This window comes from Arvicanthis niloticus, chromosome 26 (assembly GCF_011762505.2).
Source record: "Arvicanthis niloticus isolate mArvNil1 chromosome 26, mArvNil1.pat.X, whole genome shotgun sequence".
Classification (NCBI taxonomy): Eukaryota; Metazoa; Chordata; class Mammalia; order Rodentia; family Muridae; genus Arvicanthis; species Arvicanthis niloticus.
Window position 1 is genome coordinate 30,007,864 of NC_133434.1, and position 17,354 is coordinate 30,025,217.

The 17,354-nt window shown below is 45.0% G+C and overlaps 1 protein-coding gene across 4 annotated transcripts in view; it reads right to left on the reverse strand.

Annotated features, from left to right (window-relative positions):
- Positions 1–14,992: 14,992 nt before the first annotated feature.
- The window catches only part of Uaca (uveal autoantigen with coiled-coil domains and ankyrin repeats), an 88,186-nt gene continuing 85,824 nt past the window's right edge, over positions 14,993–17,354 (reverse strand). For all 4 annotated transcript variants that reach the window (XM_076925443.1, XM_076925442.1, XM_076925444.1 and 1 more), the window contains exon 19: positions 14,993–15,177. In XM_076925443.1, the coding sequence (XP_076781558.1) occupies positions 15,106–15,177 (72 nt within the window). In that variant the 3' untranslated portion in view covers positions 14,993–15,105. The remainder of the gene's footprint in view (positions 15,178–17,354) is intronic.

Here is a 17,354-nt window from a genome sequence, read left to right on the forward strand (position 1 = left end):
TGGGCTGAGGCTCAAGAACAGGTAATATCCCTGTGACCCATGGAGGGAGATGTAGTCCCCTCTTCTTAAGAGGCAACTGGGAAAAGAAATCCCCTGTGGGTCCTCTTTTTTGGGGTCACTTGGGGTGCAGCAGTCTTGAAGGCTACAGAGAGATGTGTGGTTACTTCCTGAGTCCTCACACAGAGTCTCAGGCCAGTTTTCACTAGCTTTCCATTCATGACAGACAGAGGCAATGCTTGGAGTCACTGGGACAGTCACAGTGTGCTGCACACTCTCTAAGCCATGGGCAAGCCATGGGCAAGCCATGGGCAAGCCATGGGCAAGCCATGGGCAAGCCAAGGTCAGAGGCCTGAGCTTCCACGATTCTTCGCCAACACCCCTGTCTGTGTCCACACACATCACAGCCACTGCAATAGATACTTGGATAGTTCTTGTCATCTCTTCTCTCTAGTCTCATGCAGAGAATATTCAGCAGAGGTGATACGTGAGTGCCTAAAAGGACAGTTCCATTTGTCCTGGGGAGAGGTATGTAGAAAGCAAATTCCTGAAGGGCCCAGGCAGAGGACAAGTGGAAAGACAGAAAGACATGAGGAGGGGTGGGAATGGGACAGGAGTTTGAGAGGACAACATTTAATATGGTCAGTGGCCTTGTATAGCCACACCAGGGCTGATCAAGGTAGGACACAAAGACAAAGAGGCAGGCAGTGTTGAAAATTCCTATTCTGAATATTAAAGAATGTGGGCGTCATTGCAAAGGCCACGGGGGACAATAGCAGGAACACAGAGAAGAGAATGGTGGTGGCAGATCCTCGATGACAGGGCAATTCGGTGAGAAGCATGGTGGAGACACTGGTGGAGGCATCCCACCCGGCATTTTCCCTTATTTGTTCCTGGGCGGCTCGGAAGGAGGACAGGGGTCATCTCAGGAATGCTGCCGCATGGATACCAGTGGGTGTAGGAGCAGGATGGATTCTGGTCAGCCCCATGGTTTCCGATTTGGACAGTTTCATAGACGAGAGAGCCACTGCTCTAGAACAGTCTTTACTAGTCCACTTGCACAAAACGATACAAAACAAGCCAAGCATGCCGCTGACGTGGCAATTCTATACAGAAAAGGACTTTAAGAGGCCAGATGTGGCAGATCTAGCTGAAGGCAAGGTGAGTCCTAACCAGTGCGGATGGCAAAGTTCTAAGTGTAGCCCTGAGTCCACGTGTGAGCATCACTGCTGGACCAGCTTCCCCATTAGACTCATGAATATTAACTAATTTCCCTTACTGCTCCTGTCATTATAGCCCCATCTTAGTGTCATTGGCTTTACAATCAAGTCGCTAGACCAGAACGTAGAAGTCTGAGGAAGAATTTGACAGAACAGGAGAGATGCTGCTCACTATCAGAGAACCTGTGCATACACTTGGGGCCTGGCCACAGCTTTTAGGAGACACTGGGTTATCTACCTTGAGGATGGGGCTACGCCTCTTACTGCATGAGGCTGATGAGGGCGGGGTTTTGCTTTTGCATATTTTGAAGCATGAATATGGACGGAAGGGACATAGTGGGTTCAAAAAAAAAAAAAAAAAAAAACCCTACAATAAGCACCAGGCCACATCGCAAATTTACATATGGCACAGTGTGTGATGGCCAGGACGCTCTACTGACCTTCTGCTGACCCTTCTCTTAGTTCACACTTCTACAGCAAGATCAGGAGATGTGGGGCTGAGGATAAAGCAAGGAAGGAAACAGCAGGTGACCCTGCACTGCACTGAAGCAAGAGATGAAGAGCATGCCCCCACATCACTGCGCTTCCCAGAGCAGGACAAAGATGTGGGGACCAGCCCAGCTGAACAGCATCAGAATCACTGTGCTGTCCCAGAATCCCTTCTCACTGAGGTACCATCCTGCTCCCAGACCCACTGGGATCCATGTGTCAGGTACCTAGAACTATTTTCTGAACATTTAAACAGGAGCGCACAAGTCCCCCAAATGGCAACAAAACAAACATCCCACAGAACTTGAGTACAACTAAATTCCACTGAGGGACTCTCAGAACCTGCATCGGGTTGGTTACCTGGACTGCCCCCCTTGTTAAGTCTATTTCTTAATAATACAGCCCATATTAAAATTGTATTTTGTAGGAAAGACTTCCAAAGCTAAGTGTATTTTGTTTATTTAATTTTAGCTCTCCAGACTTGAGCTGATTTTTCTAATTGGGGTTTCCATTGTAGGAGGGCCCTGCTGATAACCCCCAGCACCCACCATCCTGGGCTCGTTTGTAACTAGTGTCTCAGCTCCATAGCCCAGAGCCCCCAGAAGGGCCAGGCTTCCCTGAGTCCAGCACCTAGTAGTAACCATGGACTGCGCAATGACTTCCTTCTAAGGCTTGGCTGCCCAGATTGTAAAGCCAGTATTGTGTCTTTCCAGTTATCCCATTAACCATTTAATAATCATTTTCAACAAGCACTTCTCGTCTTTCATAAATCTTCATGTCTCTGAAGTTCTTAGTTCCCACTGCTACGTAGACTCTGAGAGAGAAGTAGAGCCTTCGCAGAATCGAGGTGAGCCACTTGAGGAGAAGCAGAGCGCTTGCCCAGTGAGCACCCCTGCCTTCAGTCTCTCCTTTCATGCAGTGCTTCTTCCCATTGCTGTCACAGAGGCAGCACGGGGCTCTGACCTCCAGAACTGCTGTATTCTGCCCTGCTCGAGGGTTCAAGACCTGTGTGATCACACGTACATCTCAGCAAAGCTCGGTGGCAGAAACGGCAACTCCGAGGTTGGTAATTCAGAGAAAAGGATGAGAATATTATTAGTTCAATATTGTGGAGAATGAATAATCACTTCGAGATTAGAATCTCATAACAGGGGTGTTCTTAGACATGTTTTTGTGATATTAAAGCATCTCTCATTTTATTCAGGTCCAGACACTGGGTTAAGTTAGCTATTCAAGGTCACGCCAATAACCAGTCTAGCTCAGAGACAGAACCAAATCTTGCTGACGCTTTGCCTTTCACAGAGCTTTATAAGATCTCATTGCTAACTATGTCCAGGGGTGGGGGGAAGTTGCTTCTTGGCTTTTGGCTAGGGTCAAGTCCATTGATATTACCTAATCCACACCCACACTCAAAGGGAGTCCTGTGAGGGAAAAGCCTTGCATGTTCCAGGCAGGTGTGTCTATCAGTAGCTTCACTCAAAGCCCCATTATTTTTATTTTGACACAGGGTCTCGCCAAGTTGTTCAGGCTGGCCTTGAACTCACCATGTAGCCTCAGCTTGCAACCTTCCTGCTTATGCCTCTAATAGCTAGGACACAGGCCTGCACCAGCTGGTCTGACTACAAGCAAGAAACTTTCTGCACCAAGACAACAACCCTTTGCCTAACAAGAGGGAGGCCCTGGTCTTCCATCCCCTGTGTCACAAAAAACAAAAATTAAAAACTATAGAACAGAAGGGAAATTCAAAATTCCAGGTAAGCCCATTGAAACAGAAAATACACCTCTCACTTGTTTCAAAGTGAATTCTTCCCCACAACACATTTGCGTCTTCCCCAACCCAATGCTCTTCTAGAAGATTCTTGGCAAGCTTTTCTCTTGGGGAATTCTATTGCATTTGTTTTTCCATTGTGGGCATTGGCTTCCCTTGTTGCCCTTCACAGTGACTGAGCAAAGGGAGATAGAGTCCTTGACACCCCAGAGCAGAGTGCAGGAGAGAAAGGGGGGTTCTGTGAGGACCATCGATCGGCATGTCCAGTGAAGTGCAAACCTCCACAGAAGGGCTCTAGTCCCCGCAGTTCTAAAGATGTCACCGTTGGATTAAAGGCTGCTCAAGGTGAGGAATAAAAACCCTAACAGTCTCAGGTTTCTCCGGGGTCCTTAGAAAGTTCAAGGCTGATTTCTCGACACAAGGTCAGTTATTGAGTGTTGACCTCCAAGACAGAGATTGGAATGACCAGGGATGCTGAGGGGACAAGGACTGGATGCTATCCTACAGCTGCTGGAGGGAGCTGCAATTCTGTAGGTGCTTTGGTTTTGATCTAGGATACCGGTTTTTGATTTTTTGACCTCCAGACAGAAATATGAGAGAATAAATTTCTGTTATTCCTGGTCTCCAAGGTCAGGGTAATGTATTAAGCCTGACCATAGGAAATTAGTATACTCCCTAGGCAAGGGGTCCAGAATAAAAGGGAAAATTCTCTCCTGGGGCTTCCTGGAAAGCTTCTAGAAGTACAATCTGAGTTCCTTCAAGGCTGAGGGAGTTAGTGTAGGAATGAATGCAACAGTCAATATTTCATGAACGAAACAGTCAATATTTCAACAGGTGGGGTGAGCTGGGCAGGGCAGAGAAGCCGGAGAAACTGGGTAACATGCTAGTAACTGGGGAGCTGTGGGGGAGCCACGGTGCACCTGCACCTTGGCTCCTTGCTCAGTCCACACACCAGCTTCCGAAGGTTCTCCTCACACACACCTAATCATGTCAGTGGTGTCAGCTCGGTCTCCTGCAGCCGGCCAACAGGCCACAGTGTTCTGACCAGTAATATACAAGTCCTACCTCTATGAGTCCGTTTGGCTCCTTTACGAGACAGAGAATGACTGACCAACTGTTTATCATTCTCTTAATTGTCTTTGTGGGATAGTTCTGAGTCAGGCAGATCATCTCTCTGCTTGCTGTGGACATAGTGACCCACAGGGCAATCAGATGGGACTGGCATCTGGGAAGAGCACACTATTCTATACCTCACTGAAGGCCGATATTGTGATGTCACTAGACGGTCCCAGCTGAGCTGATAGGTTCTCAAAAGCAAAGCAAATCTCTTTAATACAGTTATCAATGCACCAGAATCCAGAGATGGTCTGAATATGCTTTTTCCCTCACATCATAAACTAGCTTTTAAAAAGACAGAGGTCTGATGGGTGAGGCTTGTGTCTCGTGTGCATGGAGCCCTGGGATATGTTCCCAGAACCTCACAAGCAGGACACGATGGTCACACCTATAATTCTAGCACTCTGAGAGTGGAAGCAGAGGACCAGAAGTTCATGGTTATCCTTGGCTACATATTGTACAGGCCAGCCTGGGCTACATGATACCTATCTCAAAAACAAGAATAGTAATTTTTAAAAAACCAACTTTGTTTTCCTTAAGGGCAATCCCAAACTCACAGGTCACCCTAAATCCCCATCTTCTGTTCAAGGTTATCACCATTTTCAGACACAGTTGTGGAACTATTTGAGAGAAAGTGATAGATTCTGGAATAGAAGTAAAAGACGCCTAGAAAATGATGAAGGAAAAAAAAAACAAAAACAAACAAAGCAGCCCCGGATATGGGGAGGCAGGCAGTCTGTTCACTTCCTCGAATTGTATAAGTCAGTAAAGAAAATAAAGATTATTGGGTCAAAGTTTTTAAATGTTAGATTACTTGAACTGGATAGCAATTTAGATACTAGACTACGAAACAAATTTCAGATGATGGTTTAAATATCAACAATAATATATAAAAACTAGATTAAATATAGCTACAGGGGGCTGGGAGGACACTTCGGGGGATAAAACACTTTCTGTGCAAGCGCAAAGACTGGACTTTGGATCTCTGGAACCCAGGAAAAAGCTGGATGGGTGCCATAGCCACCTGCCATATCCGAATTCAAGAAGCAGAAATGAGGGCAAGCTGGGTAGTAAGCTAGCCTAATCAGAGAATACCCAGTTCTAGGAGAGACTCTGCTTCCATGGATAAAGTGGAGTGTGCCGTAGCTAGCTGTCAACTTGACACCCCTGGGAAGAAGGACCCTAAACTGAGGAGTTGTCTCCTGTGGGCAAGTCTGTGTGGCTTTTTCTTGATTGCTAACTGATGGAGGAGGGCCCACCCCATAAGGATGGATGGCGCTATCCTAGACAGACGAGTCAGAAGTACAGAAAAAGGCTTCCAGATAATGCTGACAGCATGTCTGTTGAGAATACAGCAGCTGTCTCTTCATACATGAGATGCTTTTTGAGCCACCTTCATCCCTGCACCAGGAACTGAACTTTGGTGTTAGTCACAAAAAAAGTGGATTCTTACTGTCTCTGCTGCAACTTGTTTGTCTCTGTCTCTGTGTCTCTCTCTGGGTACGTGTCTGTGATCTTGTAGATCCAGCCCATGCTCACACACATCTCTGTGCATCTATTTTCCATTGCTTGCATGTGCGTGCAGCAGGCTGGTGGGCCTGTGAGTGCCCAAGGCTTCTCCTGTCTCTGCCTCCAGTCTCATAGGTACATTGCAATTATAGATGCACATCCCAGCTTTACGTGAGAGCTAAGGATTTGAATGAAGCTCCTCCCACATGTGCAGCCAACAGTTTACCCATAGAGCCATCTCCCCAGCCCTGCTTCTGCTTCTAATAGTACTTAATCCCAACACCAACACTAAGGATCTGACACAGGATGAACTGGCTTACACTGGAAGCAGTAAGTTGAGGGAAAGCAAGTATTTGACATATTCAGCCTCCCTGCTTGGGCAGATGGCTCTTCATCTTCCCCCAGCCGCACAAGGCAGAGTGATGGCTAGACCTGTTTAAAATAAAACTTAACATGTTAGTGATAATTTATTTACAGCTATATGGGTTAATTTGGACACGCTGCATTCAGAAAATGATACAGATTTCTGTCTCTGAGTGGAGGGAAACCAAAGCACAGGTATTTAGGACCTGGGCATGGCAGCACCAAAATGGGGAATCTAGGGTACACTAAAGAAAAGGTGCCAATGACACTCATTAAATCGAGGGAAGGTTCTGTGCAGAGTCACCACGTCTGGAAAGGAGATGGAGTAGCCTGAACCAGTGGGAGTGGATCTACTCCCAAGAAACAGGGTGGGAGTCAGGTAACCAAGAATTACTAAGGTTAAGTGGGATCCCACCCAACTAGATTAAACCCGATTCTTCCCGAAGAATCAGACCTCACCTGGGAAATGAAGAAGAGGGATCTGGGCAGATATTTAGGGTGAGAGGTTCCTTTAAGACTGGCCAAGCAAGTGGTGGCGCACGCCTTTGATCCCAGCACTTGGGAGGCAGAGGCAGGCGGATTTCTGAGTTCGAGGCCAGCCTGGTCTACAGAGTGAGTGCCAGGACAGCCAGGGCTACACAGAGAAAACCTGTCCCAAAAACAAAAAAAAAAAAAAAAAAAAAAAAAAAAAGACTGGCCTAGCAGTGCTCTTAGCTAAAATAGAAATTATTAGATCAGAGATGGGGAGGGTCCCAGGGGACACTTGTGGAGCTGGCCTTAAGTTTGGCCAAGCCAAAAAATATTTCTAAGCACAAGAGGAGGGAAGGTACAAAACAAAAACAAATAAAACAAATAAACAAACAAAAAAACCAATTCAACAGAATGATGTTTCCTTGAGCACCCAAGTAGACTCAGAGTGTAGATACCCATTCCTTAAAAAAAAAAAAAAATTTACACACACAAGCCTGGGAGACTGCACAGGGACCTGAGCTAAATCCCACGAATGTGCAACCATGCATGTTCCAAAGACACTGTCCACCTGTTTGTATGTCACATGCATGTAGGTGGGCTTAGAAGCCAGAAGGGGGCGCCAGATCCCCTGGAGCTAGTTACAGTCAGTTGTGAGCCATAAACATGGGTTCTGGGACCCGAACCTGCGTCTTTGAACGCACGTTCAATCACACTAAAAGTAAGAGTAACAATCACTCTTAGCTGCTGCGCCTTCTTTCCAGCAAGGCCAATGGAAGCGCTTTGGCAACCTGTGCCATCCATAGCATGTGCCCTCAGAAGTAGGTACTTCCGCTTGAGAAGAATCCCAACTGGTGTGCTGGACTCCCAAGGCCAGAAACTAGGAACCAGTGTTCCTAATGGATGCAGCTTGCGGTGCTCGCACGCATGCGTTCTCATCCTCCTGGTCTGTACATACAATGAAGTTCACACTGAGGTCAGTTCCAGAAAAGCAAGCCAGACAGGATGTGTTTAACCAAATATTTTCTGGATCAAAGTCGCTGTTTGCTTCCCTACTCTTTTTAGCATTGACTATCTCGGCCTTTTCCTCTCTCATACAGAGGAGAAAAAAATATTGCAAGCCACCTTAACCTAATAAAATAAGCGCATTGGCATTTGTTTGGGGACCTAGAATCCACACAGAAAGGCACTAGCGCTTTATTCTGGCTAGACATCAAGTCACAATTAAACCTTCCTCAAAGTCTCTGTTGTCCTGGTAACTGCTCGCTACTTAGAGAACATAGGGGGGTGTGATTGCCCAAAAGGGTCTGGAAGGAGAGCGAGCGAGCAAGCGAGCGAGCGCTTATTAAGGAATTCTGCCTGGCGCGCAGAGCTGCAGCAGCCATGTCAGATGGCAGAGCAGAGGTGGGGGGAAGCCCTCCTTTAGGTCCTCCCGATGCTGCCATGGCTTTGGGGCTCTGCCGCTGTGAAGTGGCTATGCACATTATAATAACAAGCCCGCGCCGGTACACCAAAAATATTGACAACAAATAGTATTTTGAATAAGCAGATGGTAAATCCCCTTAAACACATTCGACTTTGACGGATATATTTAGACGCAGATGAATAGTCGCTGGGGCTTTTTTTTTTTTTTTCCATAAGTGTCAATTGGTGTGAATGAATAAAGATGGTTTTAAAGGAGCTGAACTGCTTGGGGATTAGGGCCAACTGGAACAATTTGCTTTTTTTTTTTCTTTCTTTCTTTCTTTCTATTTTTTTTTTTTAAAGCCTCCAAGCTAGAGGGTGTCTCAGTTTCCGATCCCAGCAGGAGGACCTCAGCCTTTGAGTCCTCCACCTGCGCCAGTTCGGCACTCCTCAGTCGCCCACCTTTTTAATTGTGCATAAAGGAGATCTTGGAGCTCCAAAGAGCCAATAATTATGGCAACGACAAAGCAGGGAGGGTTTAAGTAGCAGTCCTTTTTATTGTGGCTTAACAGATTTTTTAGCAAGAAGACTGAGAATATAAATTGGCTTCATTTTTAAATCCTGAGGAAAATGCCTAAACAGCCCATAAGGTCCCACTTCAGGCAATTAAAAAACGCTTAGAATAGCAACCAAGAAGTGTGTGTGTGGGGGGGGGAAGCACAAAATTTATTTGGACACTGTAGAGGGAAAAGGTTACCAATGAGACCAACTTCCTTCCACGTTGTCTCCAAGTCCCTCATGTGAACCTGGTCCCCAGTTTTTGGGGGTTTTTTTTAGGGGGGGGGAGGGCAGTAATGGCATAAGGAGTAAGAAAAGCATGTCAGATAGCTTATGTTTTTGCTCCAGTCATGTAAAATGTGTTCCGAGCATGTATGTAATAAAAATAATGGTTCAGGCTTTCTCTTCACTAGTGTGTGATTCCTCTCACAGGCCACATTCTAGTCCTTCACGGATAATGGAAAGGTGCCATCAGAAGAGGGTAATGCCAGTGTGTGTGTGGGGGGGGTGTGTGTGGGGCTATTGGCTCTATTGGCAAAGCACTTCTTGCAAGCATAAGGCACAAGTTCAAATCCCAACACCCATTGAGGGAGCTTGCTGGCCAGCCGGGCTAGGCAAAAATATCAGTGAGCTCCAGATTCAGTTATGAGAATTTGACTCAAAAACTAAGGTTGGGAACAATGGGAGAGATAACCAATCAAGCTCTGGCCTCCACACAGAGGTGAATTCGCGCTCACGCAGACACACACAGACACACAGACACACAGACACACACACACACACACACACACAGAGGGCACATTTGTTAGCATCTCTCCCGTCTTCAGGGGCCGTTAAAGGATTTCTGGAGAAGGCGTTCTCACGCTGATCTATAACCTTCAGCATCCTCTCAGGGATATGATTTTTTTCAAAGTCCCCACAGAGGAGATGCCGTCACTCAGCCTTCTTGCAGGGTACCATTCGGAAGTGGCCTTCACCCTATGCTCCTCATCTCTGAGAAAGCTACTTAATGATGCATAAAACGAATTATTATAAAATAAGGCGGACTCTGCACAGCAGCTGCTCACAATGTGGAAAATCACAATTTTTCATGGCCTGTTTTCTTTGAAAATGTGTGCCCTTTCCCTATCCTTAATGTGTTCTGTATATGTAAAATAAATACTCCTCACAGCAGGACCCTGGCTCAGAGGCCTTAAAACCTAATAAAAGAGTCCTGTAGTTTAATGGTCCTTAAATGCTCAACATCTTTTTCACTTAATGTAAAATCCATCTGATCTAATAGCCGTGACTGAATTATAGATATATAATTTTTTCTATTAAATGTTAATCTTCTGACTTGGCACAGCAATAGACGCTCTAAATTATTAAGAAGGCAATAACCTCTCTAAATTCTTTTCAGACTTCAGGATATTCCCAGGTCTGCTATCATAAAAAATAAATCCGCAAACCTGCATACAATAAATAAGAATCACGCCTATTAAATAAGACAATTTGATAGCAAGTAACAATTATGGAGACATTGTTTTCTTGCTATCTCCTCCTCTGTTTTGTTAAATATAAATTCATATATACATATAAATATGTATAAATATATATGTGGCCAAATCATGTGTCTATATAACTAGGGTAGCAGACTTGAAAAAGCCTCCCTTTTTTCATTTACATATGACATTTTTGTTATCTTCTTTTGGCTGGATCCAGTCACTGGTGATGTTTGTTCAAGCAGGCATAAATAATGAAAATACACTGTAATCCATAAGGGATGCCACATGCCCAATTATGCTAAATGTAGCCCTTGCATGCCTCGGGAGGTTTGTGGGAAGCCATCTCTGTCCTGGAGTCATGCTTTGATTTTATTTATGTATTTATTTTTGGACTTTTTTATTGGATATTTTATTTACATTTCATTCATTCATTACCCCATTTCCCCTCCACTCTGGAACCCCCTATCCCTTCCCCCCTCCTCCTGCTTCTATGAGGATGCTTTTATTTTAAAATCTATATACTCAATTATGGCAAAGGTAAGTGCAGGGTCAGGGAGCTGTTCTCTGGGTACCATCTGAGGCCTTAACACCCCTGCCCTGCCAAACATTCCTCTAGGCCAGTCCCCATAACACTGAAGGCTGTTAGCAACCTTTAACACATGAGTTTGAGGGACCATTTAAGATCCAACTCATAACAAAACTATACTAACTTCAGCTGAAATTTGAGAACAATATAGATACACCCAGTGGTTACTCACTGCAGGAATATTTTAAGAGATAACATAGGGGCTTGGGGTGTGTAGTTTAGGACACATGGTCCATATTTGCAAGTGTGTGGAGGCCAGAGGACAGCACTTGGGGGAGTGGGTTCTCTCCTTCTACCACATGGGTTCCAGGGATCAAATCAAGTTCTAAGGTTCAAAGCACCTTCGCCTGGTGAGCCATCTCACCAGCCCAACCTTTAACATTTTATTTTCTGTATGTGTATCTTTACATATGTATGTGTACCATGTGCATGCCTGGAGCCTTCAGAGACCAAAAGAGGGTATTGGATACCCTGTGACTGGAGTTACAGGTCAATGTGAGCAGCCTTATGTGGAGGGATTGTCTGGAACCAAGCCACTTCCCCAGCCCCCCATTGGCTCAATTTTAATAGATAATTCTTAATACTGACGGCAGGTAAGAAAGAATGAGCTTGCCCAATGAATAGGATCCAACAAACAAAAACCCCTAAGGACTGAAGAATAAAGGCTCACACCCGTGTTGGAATTCCCTGATTGGAGCTGGAGAGATGGCTCCGTAGTTAAGATCACTGGCTGCTCTTCCAGAGGTACCGAGTTCAACTCCCACCAAGCACGTGGTGGCTCACAGCCATCTGTAATGGGATCTGATGCCCTCTTCTGGTGTGTCTGAAGATAGCAACAGTGTACTGATACAAAAAAAAAAAAAAAAACAAAAAAAACAATAAATATTATAAAAAAAAGAATTCAGTGACTCTCCCAGAGAACTTGCAGATACTTAGATGACAGCTGGTCACTTCAGGTCTCACAGTCTGTCTGAACATAAAACAGAAAGATGAGCATCCATGACCTATGCTCTACCAACTTCTAACTAAAAGGCCTTCATCACCGATGCTTTAAATGTGATCTTAGCCTGGCATGTCCAGAGGTGAGTGGGCGGCAACAGGATTGGCCTAAAAGGGTCTCAGACAGACAGCCAAAGCATCATCTTCCATATCTGGGACCCTGTCAGTTTTTACTCCAAAGATAAAAAATGGACAACTTAACTTTCAAGTCTTCTATAAGGATACTCAAAGGAATTCTAAAAAAAAAAAAAAAAAAAAAAAAAGAGTTTTTGGCAGGTGAAGACAAAATGCAGGGGACTGACACCCATGCTGATCTTGTAGGGGACTCCAGCTGTTCCCAGAACTTGTGTCAAGAGACTTATAACCACCTGTCGCTCCAGCTCTGGGGGATCTGATGCCCTCTTCTGGCCTTCATGGGCACTGCACTCATGTGCACATACACAAAATTAAAAAAAAATTAAAACACAAATAAAATATGCATAAGGTTACTTCCTCAACTACCAAGGAGAACATTAGACTGTTGGACTTCAATACGTGGCCCCAAAATCTTAAAAACAGAATACAGGACAAATGACAACACTAAAGAGCTTAAGGAAGCAGATGTCCCTCATGTAAACTTTACGTGCCTGCCTCAAGAATTCAAAGTAAGGCAATCCGACTTTTCATTGTTTATACACTGAAGAAACGTGGAACACGCTGACTTATAAAGAATGAAGTCATGCCACTTGCAGGGAAATGCAGGTGACTGAGGTCAGTAGGTTAAGCTATTAGGTCAGTCTCAGAAAGACAGATAGCACCCGTTTCCTCTCATTTGTGGTTCCTGGACTTTACAGAGACATAAGATCATAGGTGTTCAGATGACCTGAAAGCAGAAATCACATCATACAGGAAACAAGGGGGGTGAGTGGGGGTGGGGTATCAGGGTATGGAATGAGTATGCTTAAAACTCATTATGTGCTGGCATGGCAGTGCCCTTATGTAACGCTGTATTAAAACATGCTTTCTCAAAAAAGAAATATGATGGCATACCCCTGGTGTGAGTGGTGATTTTTCTAACTGTATTCTATAAAAAAAATAGGATTAAAAAGAACTTGGTTCAGAATGCTCAAGGATTATTGAGGCACAGTTTGCAATGGAAGAAAACACAGGGGGTGGGAAGATGGCTCAGTGAGCACAGCACGTGTCATGCATGTGTCAGGAGCAGAGTTCAGATTCCCCAGAACCAACTTCTAAAAGCCAGATGGCTAATAATAGCCACTTATAACTCCAGCAACAGGGAGGCAGAGACAGGGGATCCCCAGGGCAAGCTGGCTCACTAATCCACCTGATTCTCAAGCTCTGGGTTCAATTGAGAGTCCCTGATTCAATAAATGAAGTGGTAAGCAATAGAAAAAAAAATACCCAGCATCAACTTAGAGACTTTACATGTGCACGTACCTGTGCACACACACACATACACAACTATACATAAAACATACATATACACCACACACACACACACAAGCTCAGCTGAAATGATCCGTTTGTGAAATTACTCGCTAACCGTCAAATTAGAAATTTTTAGTGTGAATGGTAAACAAAATATTAATCAAAATAAAGAAATAAATTCTCCTTAGTAAGATGCAGTTGGCAGAAACAGCTTGTTAGAGAATTTACCACAAATATATCCTATTCCATTATCTTCTTTCTGTCAGTATTCTGGAAGCATCGTTGCATTGTGGCACTGTTGTCTAAAACTTCAAGATGTTTCCTCAAATCAATTCTCTAATGCTAATTTTGTAAGAAACTTGTGTCTCCCGTTATTAATCCCATTCGGACGATGCTCTCATAAATAAGTCTGAGACATTTGGAGGACGCATGTAGAATGGATGCTCGATTACAACAGTCACAAATGTCAAAGCGACTGTTCTCATTTTAAAGACGATGGCAAGACAAGTCAGCCTCAGTAAGGAAACGTTAAGTGCTGCTGCAGAGACCGGGACGCAAAGCTTCTTACCGATTCCTCAGCTGGCCTGTTCCCACCTGTCCCTGAGCTGTGTAAACTAGCACTGCAAAAACATATATGAAAAGAAATCTACTCTAAAAGGTGTTAACGTAAGACGGAGAACAAAGGCAAAGCACTCGCTAGACTGCTCAATAGAGAGAGACGCACTTGGCCAGCCACATAATCCGCTCCTGCAAAACAGGTAAGGCTTAAGGATCACAGGAAGAGAAATCATTTGTAAGTCTGTGTGCAGACACAGGTGAATGTGCACGTGGAGGCGGGAGGCTGCTATCTGGCATCTTTTAGTCGACTTCTCCCCCATCTCATTGTTTTTGAGACAGGGTCTCTCCTGGAACCTGCAGCTAACTGACTTGGCTAGACTGGCCAGTCACTGAGGCTTAGAGAAGTCTGCTGTGTCTGCCTCCTCAGCGCTGGGATTACAGGTTCAAGTAATTACAGATGTTACTGTTACACTTCGGTTGGGAATCTGGGTTCTGGGGACAGAGCTCAGATCCTCATGCTTGCCTAGAAATCACTTTCCTTACTGAGCCATCTCCTCAGCCCCTGGAAGGTCTTTTGAGTCATTTAAAAGTAGCTATCAACTAAAGTAAGTTCCCCAAAAATCAATCTTTCAATGCTATTTCAGCCTAAACTCCTTTTTATATGGACCCATTCAAATGGCTCATATTTTAATAGGGACACAACTATCTTTAAAATGTAGTTCTAAAAAGTATAGTTACAGGGCATGGTGGTGCATGCCTTTAATCCCAGCATTCAGGAGGCAGAAGCAGGGGGTTCTCTGTTCCAGGCCATTCTGGTCTACAAAATGAGTTCCAGGATGTCCAGGGCTATACAGACAAACCCTGTCTCAAAAGACAAAACAAAAAGAAATTAAAATTAAAAAATACAAATAAAAAAGCTATAGTTGAGGCAAAGCATGGCACATGCTGTTTGTCACTGTGTGGAATGAGTGTGCATGGAATATCAGTTTTGAATTCAGCGGAAAACTCAGCAACACACTCGTCTCAGCAAAATAAAATTCAACAATGGAACAAAATATTGTTTATTTTACTGATACTATCAGAGTGTGGCCCAGAAGAGCCACAGAGTTGCACCCAGAATGCATAGCACCAGCAGGCCAGGCTCCAAGTTAGCTGACGCTAGCACACGAGGCCTTGTCGCATCTGTATGATCTGCAGTAAGGCCGCCTGCACGTCTTCATCCATGTGACCCTGGAGGGAAGGAAGAGGGCACGTGTCATCTTTACTGAACTGCAAAGGTGAGGCCTTTGTCCTAGGGCACACCTCATCATTGTAAGAGTACCCCAGAAGAACTCTACAAGGGAAATGAAGGCATCAGGTCACAAGGAGTAAGTACACGTGTGTGTGTGTGTCTGTGTGTGTGTGTGTGTGTGTGTGTGTGTGTGTGTGTGTGTGCGCGCGCGCTCCTAACACGACCAGAAAACCGATGGGCAGCAGTGGCCTCTGCAGTGAACATTACAAACAGTAACCTACATGAACATTTCCCATGGCTGTTGTGGGGTGTGTGTGTGTGTGTGTGTGTGTGTGTGTGTGTGTGTGTGTTTGTGTGTGTGTGTACCCTCAAGCATTCTCTTCCTTCTATATGAGGCAGTCTGTCACTTGAAACCAGAGCTTGCCATTTGCCTGGTGAGCATCCCTACCCAGCATGCCCCAGGCGTGACAGCTGGGCTTAGAGACAGGCTGCCACAACCCCTCAGCAGTGTCTTGGTACTGGGGATCTGAACTCTGGTCCTCAAGCTTGTAGGAAAAGTGCTTTGCCCACTCAGCCACCTCCATGCCTTGCCCCTTTGAGGAGAAAAGCAACTGAGGAAAAATAATTCCCATACTTATAATGTTACATCATCAGGATGACACGTCCCTGCGGTGTCTTCTCAGTGCCATGGCGACCCTTCTCCAGAGCCAGGCAACTGCCCATTTTTATATCCACTGAACAGACATATTACATTTCCTTGCCTCTTCCCTAATGACAGACATTTCATACATACATACACATATATACATCTTTATAACCAGGCACTTGGAGAAGAAGTAGCTGGCTCCAGAGTCAGATTCAGCACTGGGTGGACAGTGACCAAGCATAATGCCAGCCCTCAGGAAACAGAGACAAGAATATCAGGAAGGAATTCAAGGGCTACCTGGACTCCGTGAGACCAGTCTCAAAAAACCAAGACACAGTAACAAACAGCCAGCTCAGTATCTGAATTTTCAAAGGACAACAACATTTTCCTTATTAGAAATAACAATTTACACTTCCACCCAATTAGGTATAAAAGACCCATTTTCCAAACACTTGGCCAAAACTGTCCATAATGAAAGGTACCCCTTATAGACCGGCATCTCTCCTGTTACAAAGTTGAGTGTGTAAGTCATTTATATTTTAAAAGAAACCATTTAAAAAATTTAAAGTAGGGGCTGGAGAGACAGCTCAGTGCATTAAGAGTGGTAGCTCTGAAATCTGAGGCCCTGGGTTCAAATCCCCAGGATTCACCCTGGGCAAAGCTGTATGAGCCCCATAACCCAGCACTGCAGACTGGAGACGAGTGGATCCCAAGAGCTCTCTGGTTGACCAGCCTAGCTGAACTGTGAGCTTCAAGTTCAGTGACAGAGCTTGCCTCAAGGCAATGAGGACAGAGCAGAGTAAGAAAGACAATGTCCTACCCTGGCCTCCACATGCACCTGCATACGCATGTGTGTGCAACACACATCCACACGCTCATACACACACACACACACACACACACACACACACACACTTTTAAGTAGCAGGGTTAAGCAGATGCAAATCTGTGGCAGGCTTACATGCTTCTGCTATCTTCTTTATTATTAATTTATTACCAAAGCATCTGAATAGGTTTTGGCAGGACACGTCTATGAATATAAAAAGTTTTACCTCCCAAATCTGTTTTTACAGCAGCAGGGTGTTTAAATTTCAAATGTTAGCCACAGTTGACTAAACTGGATCCATAGTTAACTGCACCATGCCAGACGGCAAGACGTCTTCAGATGCCAAGTGCTGCAGTTGCTTCATTAGGACTCAGCAGAAAACCATTTTAGATTTCAGAAGGGCACAGGATGCGAAGTAGAAAGGTCTCACACGTTGTCATGGTGTTTTGCTCTGCCCCCCTCTGGCCAAGACTAAGATTGTTTCTCATCCTTTCTAGTATCCAGTTTCCGTTTATTTGTGTGTCTGTATGTGTAGAAAAGTGTACGTGTGTGTGTGTGTGTGTGTGTGTGTGTGTGTGTGTGCGCGTGTGCGCGCGTGCGCGCACGCGCACGCGCACGCGGGCATGTGTGTGTGCGTGTGCAAGTGTGCAAAAGACATCAGGTGCCCTGCGTTACCACTCTCTGCCCTATTCCCTGAGATGGCA